The 9,872-nt window shown below is 41.3% G+C and overlaps 1 protein-coding gene across 5 annotated transcripts in view; it reads left to right on the plus strand.

Annotated features, from left to right (window-relative positions):
- Window positions 1–9,463, plus strand: part of ADAMTS3 (ADAM metallopeptidase with thrombospondin type 1 motif 3) — a 249,547-nt gene extending 240,084 nt beyond the window's left edge. For all 5 annotated transcript variants that reach the window (XM_031035962.2, XM_006740665.3, XM_081812297.1 and 2 more), the window contains 2 exons: window positions 576–693; window positions 6,737–9,463. In XM_031035962.2, coding sequence (XP_030891822.1) covers window positions 576–693; window positions 6,737–7,296 — 678 coding nt within the window. In that variant the 3' untranslated portion in view covers window positions 7,297–9,463. The remainder of the gene's footprint in view (window positions 1–575; window positions 694–6,736) is intronic.
- The last annotated feature ends 409 nt before the right edge of the window (window positions 9,464–9,872 follow it).

The following is a 9,872-nucleotide window of genomic DNA, read 5'->3' on the forward strand; positions in this document are numbered from 1 at the left end:
CTCCTACCTGGAACAATGGCTTAGATGGTCCTGGACTTAATTTTAGAGCAGTTAGCCCCTTCATTAAAGAAATTAATTGATGGGAATAAAATAGTCGTAGTTCCAAAGAGGTTGAATTAACCAAGGTAGCCTGCCAATAAGTTCTACCATTAGTTAGGAAGGTGAAAGAATGGGAAGGTCAGTAACAGGATCTCTCCCTGAAGAGAGGGGCCACTACTGTTTTGGGAGAACTTTGCAAGTATTAACATTACAATAATGGCCTCTTGCCTGTCACGTGCTTACTGCCTGTGGGGCACAAATGCTTTACAGACATTGTCTCCTTTGCCTTCATTTAGTCCTGAGGCAAGTGTTAACCTTCCCAGCTTTCAGAGAAGCTGCAATGTGCCCGGGCTGGTCAGTCTTGCAGTCAGGTTCTAAACCTATGATTATCTGTCTCCAAACAAAATGGAGAAGGAACTACAGAGCTGTGCAAGCGTGTGTGTGTGTGTGTGCGCGCGCATGTGCATGTGTGTCCACAGGGAGAAAGGTGGTCTTGGTGGAATAAACCTCTCTAACCGTAGCCTTTGTTTCTCTAGTGTTCGGTAACCTGCGGGGAAGGAACAGAGGTGAGGCAGGTCCTCTGCAGGGCGGGAGACCACTGTGCAGGGGAGAAGCCCGAGGCCGTCAGAGCCTGTCAGCTGCCTCCCTGTAATGGTAGGTGTGACGCCGATTGGTTTCACTGTTCTGACAATGGTTTTGAAGCCTCAAAAAGCAGAATTTCAGGACAAACTCTGGAATTTCTGTTTGCTTATCCAAAAAGAACCTAAGGAGCACACCCCTGACACATGAGCCTAATCCTCTTCTTTCAGATCATGTTTGAGGCAGTGTCCCACGCCAGCGAGGTAGCATAAGCCCCGCGGCATCCCTGGTTCCTGTCAGGCGCTAAGGCAGGGGTGAGGGCGCGTCACGTATGTGAAGCTGCTGTCGATTTGTTTTTCTAGTAGAAGCTACTTATTTTCTCTCTGTGCCTTTGTAATTTCGCATCATTGTAAAAGGCATAATATTGCAGAAGATTTTGAAATATTTTGCTGTAATTATCCAGCTTAGACATGTGGGTGATCAGTGCCATTCACAAAGCCATTTCTGTGGGGCGCCTGGGTGGCTGAGTCGTTAAGCGTCTGCCTTCGGTTCAGGTCATGATCCCGGGGTCCTAGAAGTGAGCCCCATATCGGGCTCCCTGCTCGGCAGGAAGCCTGCTTCTCCCTCTCCCACTCCCCGTGCTTGTGTTCCTGCTCTCGCTGTGTCTCTCTCTGTCAAATAAATAAATAAATCTTTATAAGAACAAAGAAAAAAAAACCCAAAGCCATTTCTGTTACCTCTCCATCCATATACATGCCCTTCAGCAAGGCAGTTTCGGAATAGACACTTGCACGCCTGCAAACGTTTGCCTAACCTTCCTCCTTGCTAGATCCCAAGCGCAGAGCGTATTTTAAACTATGTATCAGTTTACTGTTGTAACAGGAAATATGTATGGGATGGCAGCCGTTTCTATCACTCTGTCCCTCTTCCTCCCTTTCTGTGCTCCCTCTGTCTACATCCATCTCTGTCCTCTGCCTCATTTTGTATCTCCATTTGCTGTCCTCTGTCTCTCATTCTCTGTGCTGGTCCAGTCTGGCTCCCTGTCTCTGACTTGCTGTCGTCTGCCACCTGCAGGTTGCTCACTTTTCTCTGCGTCTATCACACGTGTTTTCTGACCTCATTCCCCCACCCCGTTCCACACTCTCCCTCTCCCCCTATCCTCATCCCCTGTCTTTCTCCTTCTTTTCGTCTCCTCTTCTCTCTCTCCTCATCTCTTCCTGTCTCCTTTTTCCTTATTGTCCTCTTTCTCTCCCTGGTATCTCCCCAGCCTCTTTCTACCTCCTGTGTCTGTCTGTGTCTCTCCTTCACCCCCACCTTGCCCTTTCTCAGGGTCCTCCTGCCCTTTCTCCCCGTCCTTGTCCCTCTGCCTTTCTCTCCCACTCTGTGTCTGTATCTGTCTCTTCATCTCCCTCACTCCTGTCTCTTTCCTCTCCATCCCTTGTCTTCCTCACCTACTTTCTTCCTCCAAGCCCCCATGTCTCTGCTCTCTGATTGTGTCTGGCTCTCTTTCTTCTTGTCCCCCCCACTGTACCATCTGCTGTCTGTTCTCTCTCTCTCCCTCCCCCTTCGTCTCTCTTCCCCACCTCACACCATCTCCCCCTTCTCGTTTCCTTACCCACCCCACTTCTGCCATCACAAGCTTCTTCTTAAATGCCGCTTCCCTGAGTCTGTACCTAATGACGACTGGATGTTGCTGTCACACTAGTGAGACTTGGAACTAAAGAAGTTGCCTTTTTATGGCCTACAGCATAAGAAGCCATTAACTAAATATTGACATCTGCTGCATGGTACTTTCTTTTTTCAAGAAAATTGTCAAGGCACTGTTTTATCAAATGTCTTTTTTTTTTTTTTTTTGAGGAAATTTCAGGTCAAGTCGTAAACCTTATAAACTATTTCATTATAAATTTTCATTTGAAATGTGTGGTAGCAAGAACAAGTATGGCCATGAGGGGGAGACAAAGGACTTAGATAGTTAATCTTTTTCTCTGGAAAATATACTTGAAAATTTAAAACACAAGACAAAGCCAACAGAACAAACTTTACACGGTTAGAAGGTGTAAAGTTCACTGTTGTCATAATATTTTACTCTTCTGTATTACTGCCAAGAGGCTAAAAACTTTGTGAGTACACTTGACTGTTCTAATAGTTGGTAGAGCTATGCATTTCTGCAAATATGCCCAACTGTCAGCAAGAATCGCTTGATTCTCTTCCTTTGGCTAAACGAGATTCTTTTTAATTGTAAAATAGAGGTACAGATGAGGTGGCGTAACTATGTTAGGGATTCCACAATCTTTTAGCTGCTGTATTGCTCTGACATCCAGGCCCGACAGCCAATTCTATGAGGTCTAAAAGGCCAGACATTTCTTTTTTTTTTTTTTGAAGATTTTATTTATTTATTTGACAGAGAGAGACACAGCAAGAGAGGGAACATAAGCAGGGGGAGTGGGAGAGGGAGAAGCAGGCTTCCCGATGAGCAGGGAGCCCGATGCGGGGCTTGATCCCAGGGCTCTGGGATCATGACCTGAGCCGAAGGCAGACGCTCAACGACTGAGCCACTCAGGCGCCCCAGGCCATACATTTCTATCACACATTTCAACTAAGTAATAATTCCCATCAGTCTCAAACTGCAATTAAAATCAAATGACTTTTTGAGACTATGTGTAATACCCTTTTCCTGAACCTCGTATAATGATCTGGGCATGGAACTAGAAGGCTGAAAAGCTTCCTTAATTTACTGATTGGGTTTGTCATGTGAATCCTTTCCCTAAGCCCCATTTTGATTGTACGATTTCATTGTTGCTGTTAAGCTCTGCCCATCTATCCTGAGACAAATTACCATAAAGTGAATGTATCCCTTTGCTCTTATCTTTTTTCTTTTTTCTCAGAATATCTCATCCTTTTCCTCGTCTACATAGAATGGCCCTAACTAGATCCATGTTGTGAGCCAGTCCTTGCAGTGCTGAGGTGCTCACACAGAGGCGAGCCTCGTACATGAACTCCTTCTCTAACACAGAGAGACTAGGTTATGCTTTGAGCTGGGCCACAGAAAGGGAGTGAGGGGGTGACGGGTCAGAGGGAAAAGAGAGTACAGGGTCAAATAAAGTCCTCTCATCACAGGGCCTAGAGCCTTAAACATACAGGAAGAAGAAATTAATATTCTTATTTTAAGATAATAGGCATGGAAAAAGTAATTCCGAAATAATAAGGATATTTGAGGGGACTCCAATTAATGTGATGTGCAGGCATTCACAACATAGTTAGATGATTACCTTAGCTAATATGAAATATTCAGACATGTCATACTATCTAGTAGATCTGTAAATGCCAGGCAAACACAGGTATCTCCAAATTTTGGGATGGGACATGGTATTATAACTCTAATGGGTAGTTTTATAATTAATTTTATAATTTGTAATTGGTAACAGATACAGGTGGCAATTTTAGCTCTCTTGGTCTTGCCAACTGACCTCTTTTTTTTCAAACTTTAGGAAAAAAGATTCTTTAATTTCTTTAGCAATTTATATACAGGTTCCTTACCTAGCAATAGAGCAGCATTCCCCAATAATACATTGTAATTTTAAGTGATTGTAGTACGTAAGTGCCACAATTTACAATTCTTTGTGTTTACAAATCAGACATAGCTGTTGCACTGTGTTGGTGGGCGCTGCGTAGGATGTGCCCTAAAATGGATGAAAATAAGTACAAACAAATGTGTCCATGAGTTCAACATTTGGATTTTTTGAAATCTAATTCTTATAACCTGTACTCAAAAAAAATTTAAAAATAATAAAAAGAGTGTACACACATGTATCAAATGTTTTATGAGTGTTACTTTAGTACTCTTTAAACGTAACGTGTTATCAATTCAGTGAAATTAAGTTTAAAAATATGAATGATTCAAAAGAAAATTGGCACACTTTACCCAAATTTATGCTTTCAAATAATAGTCTGAGAATATTTGGTAGTAAAAATGAAACTATTGCACTGACTCTGGGTGTTACCTTGGTTTTTCTTTTGGTAATACGTTTTTAAGATTTAATTTGTTCCAATAGGGCCTTAGAATTTATTTTGATTTTTATTTATTTATTATTATTTTTTAAAAGACTTATTTATTTTGGAGAGAGAGAGAGAGAGCAAGCAAGGGGGAGGGGCAAAGGGAGAGAGAATCTCAAGCAGGTGCCTGCTAAGCATGCGGGGCTCAATCCCAGGGCCCTGAGATCATGACCTGAGCTGAAATCAAGAGTCAGACGCTTAACCAACTGAGCCACCCAGACGCCCCTATTTATTATGTTTTTTAAAGGTTTATGAGAGAGAGAGAGAGAGAGCAGGGGGGAGGAGCAGAGGGAGAGGGAGAGACAGAATCCCAGGCAGATTCCCCGGCTGAGCAGAGAACCTGATGTGGGGCTTGAGCTCAAAACCCTGAGATCGTGACCTGAGCTGAAATCATGAGTCAGACGCTTAACCAACTGAGCCCAGGCACCCCAGGATTTATTTTGATTTAAAATTTAAATTTAATGTAGAAGCTAATCTATTAGAAAGCCAGAAATAGCATAAAGTTAAAAAAAAAAAAAAGATGTCCCTTTATATCCTAAAAAATATCTGTGGCAAAATGAATCCTATTTTCTCATTCTAAAATCAGATATAGGGGCGCCTGGGTGGCTCAGACAGTTAAGTGTCTGCCTTCGGCTCAAGTCATGATCCCGGGGTCCTGGGATCGAGCCCCGCATCCGGCTCCCTGCTCTATGGGAAGCCTGCTTCTCCCTCTCCTTCTACTGTTCCCCCTGCTTGTGCTCTCTCGCTCTCTCTGTCAAATAAATAAATAAAATCTTAAAAAAAAAATAAACAAAAATAAAATTAGATATAGGTTCCTACTAGGAAGAGAACAGTACCTTCAGTCTGCAGACTTGATGGAGATATGAAAATGGTGGTCAACCCAAGTGCTTTGCACAGAAAAAAAACTACTTATTTCAGTGAATTTATCTAAATGTTCGTATTTGTTTATTGAGGTATAATTGACATATAGCATATTAGTTTCAGGTGTACAATATAATGATTTGATATTTTTATATATTGTAAAATGATCACAACCATAAGTCTAGTTAATGCCTATCACCATATATAGTTATAAAATTATTTTTTCTTACCATGAGAACTTTTAAGATCTATTCTCTTAGCAGTTTTTAAATATGCTATACAGTATTATGAACTGTAGTCACCATGTGTACATTACACGCCCGTGACATGTATTTTATAACTGGAAATTTCTACTTTTTGACCCCCTTCACCATTTCACCCACTCCAACCCCCGCCACTGGCAAACACCAATCACCGCATCAAGGGGCTTTTGTTTTAGATTCCACATACAAGTGAGACCATGCAGTATTTGTCCATCTTGGTCTGACTTATTTCATTTAACATAATGTCCTCAAGGTCCATCCATGTCGTAAATGGCAAACTTTCATTCTTTTTGTTTTTTATTCTTATGTTAATCCCCATACATTACATCATTAGTTTTAGATGTAGTGTTCCATGATTCATTGTTTGTGCATAACACCCAGTGCTCCATGCAGAACGTGCCCTCCTCAATACCCACCACCAGGCCAACCCATCCTCCCACCCCCCTCCCCTCTAGAACCCTGTTTGTTTTTCAGAGTCCATCGTCTCTCATGGTTCGTCTATTTCATTCTTTTTTATATCTGAATAATATTCTGCTGTATACATATACCACAATTTCTTTATCCATTCATCCATCCATTGATAGTTAAGTTTTTTCCGTATCTTGGCTATTGTAAACAATGCTGCAGTCAACATGGGGGTGCAGATATCGTTTGGAATTAGTGTTTTCATTTTCTCCCGATACATACTTTTGGGACTTACTGGATCATATGGTAGTTATATTTTAAATTTTTTTTAAGAGTATCTATACTGTTGTCCACAGTGGATGTACCAGGTTTACATTCTCACCAGGAATCTTCATATTTTTAATGCAAAGGCTCATTTGGGCAACTCCAATTAATGTCAGATTTTACTTAAAATTTTTTATATTCCGAAACAGTTTTCATTTCTTCCTTTTGTTTTCTGTTTCGATGTGTGTGTTGTCTTCTTTGACCCTTTGCAGATGAGCCATGTTTGGGAGACAAGTCCATATTCTGTCAAATGGAGGTGCTGACGCGATACTGTTCCATACCAGGTTATAACAAGTTATGTTGTGAGTCATGCAGCAAGCGCGGGAGCACGTTGCCACCACCGTACCTTCCAGAAGCTGCGGGGACTCACGGTGATGCTGTCTTGAACCCTAGCAACCTCCCTGGAGCTCTCGTGATGCCTACGTCTTTGGTTCCTTACCATCCGGAGCCCCCTGCCGAGAAGAAGAAGTCTCTGAGTAGGCTGTCTTCAGTGGGAGGTCCAAATGCCTTCACTGCTTCCAGGCCACACAGTAAACCTGATGGTGCTAATTTCCCCCAGAGGAGAGCTCAGCAAGCAGCAAGTAGGACTCTGAGACTGGCGTCCCCGGCCACCAGGAGCGGCGCTCTCAACGCCTCCTCAGAAGTGCCCACTGCCCGCCTCCTCGCAGTGAGTGATTCCACGGGTGCTGCTTCTCAGGCAAGAACCTCAAAGAAAGGTGACAGAATTGCTGACAGGAGCCATCCGGTCAGATCATCCGCTTTGGAAAGATGAGAACACGAACCTCCAAGGCTCGAAATCAGCGGAGAACCCCGGACAGGCCCCCTCTCCCCGTGGTGCATACAGCTTGTTGAAAGTGTACATCTCCGTAAATTGTCAACTCGTTTTGTCTGTGAGTGAAGAGCAAAAAGTGCTGGTTCACTTTCTAGTTGCTTTCATCCTCCTTTTGTTCCGCATTGACTCATTTACCAGAAGTCATTGGAAGAAAGCACCAAAGATGATTAATAGAAGGAAAGTAAGTTGCTAAGTGTGTTGGTCACTCTCTCATGCCGCAGAGGGACTGGAACCAATTATGTATCTCGGCTGATTTTTTTTTTTAAAGTTACACTAAAAATAAAAAAAAGAGGTGCCAACAGTTTACACTTTAACAAAATATTTTGGAAATGGAGCAAAAAATTCTTAGACTTGTATTCCTATTTATCTATATTAGAAGTATTGTATGAGCGGATTTGCAGCTGTTGTGTAAATACTGTATATTGCAGAAATCAGTATTATTTTAAGAGATGTGTTCTCAAATGATTGTTTACTATATTACATTTCTGGATGTTCTAGGTGCCTGTTGTTGGGTATTGCCTTATTTGACGTTCTATGGGTTGATTTTCGAAGCAGAATTTTATGAATAAGAAGTTAGAATTGTAGCTACTGACAAAGGGTTTTTGTTGTATGGTTTTGTCTAATCAACAGTGCGATACCTAAATTACAGAAAAAGAAAAGTCACAAATGCTGCGGATATACAGATTCCAGCTTCCCTATTACCTTCCACTTTTTAAATAAAAAGGAGTAGGACTGATGTGTCCGTCGACTAGGGGTCACAGGGACAGAGACTAGTAAGTTAGCCTGTGCAAGACAAAATTAAAACCCTCTTACCAGGACCTCAGTAGGCACCACCGAAGTGTCCTGTGTTCTTGTGTTGATTTGTCTTTTCCCTTTGTTGACATACACAAACGGCTATACTCAATGTACTGTAATAATAACAAAAGAAAAATGTTTTGAGATAATTTGTTTGTATGTTGGTAGCTGAGAAAAGCATCATCGAACTAGAATTGACACCCGAGTATTATAGGGCTTTGGGGCTTTGGAGGAAGATTCAAGAAAGGATTTGTCAGTGGTCGCAATATTTATTTTCTGCATGGTCCATATTCAAATGTTCACAACCACAATGCATCTGACTGCAATCATGTGCTAGTAATTTATGTCAGTGGTCACCTTGCTCACAGTGAAGCCAGAAATGCTCTCTCCAGGGAGTAGATGTAAAGTACTTGTATATAGAATTCAGAACTGAAGATATTTATTAAAAGTTGATTTTTTTTCCTTGATAGTATTTTTATGTACTAAATATTTACGCTAATATCAATGACATGTTTTGGTAAACTAGAGAGACATAATTAGAGATGCACATTTTGTGCGTGGAGGAGAAAGGTAAGCAAACAACAACAGCCAAATCGAAGAGCTAAAATACAACAAATTTGATGTCACGCAGACTTTTTGCATTTTTAAAGTAGTTGATACAAAGTTAATGACCTGTTCCCTTTCGATGAAACATAAAATAGTAGAGGCCCAGATAGCTGTTTAATGAAATAGTGAATTAGAAACATTTTTTTAACGGATATGAAAGAGATAAATACTGAAAAGAAAAAAAGGAAGTGTTGTGAGCATAATGTTCTTGAGGTCAGTTCCTGAACTGTCTAAAACTATATAATGCAAATGAACTCTAGAGATGTTAACCTCTGTAAGCACAGAATGTGCAAGGATTTTGGCCTCTTAACCATAGTAAACTCACAGCTTCACCTATTGCCTCTATACCTCTAAAGAATCGCTGCTACTTCATGCAAGACTTTTAAAGTTTAAATGAATTAGGTGAATTCCAGATCGTCAATCTCTGAGCCTCAAGTAGAAGTCATTTTTTTTTCCCCCTCAAAGTTTCCCCAGAATGAAATTCTCTCTAGTTTGCTTGCATATGTATGCATCTGGTCCACAGGAGAATGCAGAGAAGGATGATCACACACATACACCTCCCAGAAAGATGTATATATTTGTTATACTTCTGATCTTTGAGCTTCCTTTTCTACTAAGCTAAAAATTCCTTTTTATCCAAGTGTACACTACTGATGCTGTTTGTTGTATTGAGAGCACGTAGCAATAAAAATGTTAACAAAATCTAGACCCGGCTCTATCTAGATTTTATCATCAGATTCATTGCTGAGTAATGCAAACTTTTCTTTCCTCCTACAAAGTTGAAATAGTGTCAAATTCATTAGCTACTTGGACTTTGTCTAAAGAGGCTCAAATAAAGCGACAGTGTCTCCTATCCTCACACCAAGGTGTATCGTAATATTTTTTTTAATTAAAAGAAAGGGAGACTGTGAGTGGTGGCTTTTTGCTTAGATCCATCCCCCAGAACTATGGAGATGCAAAGAGGAAAGGGCAGTAATGCTAGGATGTACGAGGAGGAAAAGGGGGACTTCTGTCTTCCAAATGTGCAATCTCAGAGTGGTTTTTAAAGAAAAGCTGCCCAGCAGCTTTAGAACCCTGATGACCTGAGGACTGCTGGGAACACATGACACCTGAGT

Source organism: Leptonychotes weddellii, chromosome 2, assembly GCF_054177405.1.
Source record: "Leptonychotes weddellii isolate Sample4059 chromosome 2, ASM5417740v2, whole genome shotgun sequence".
Taxonomy (NCBI): domain Eukaryota; kingdom Metazoa; phylum Chordata; class Mammalia; order Carnivora; family Phocidae; genus Leptonychotes; species Leptonychotes weddellii.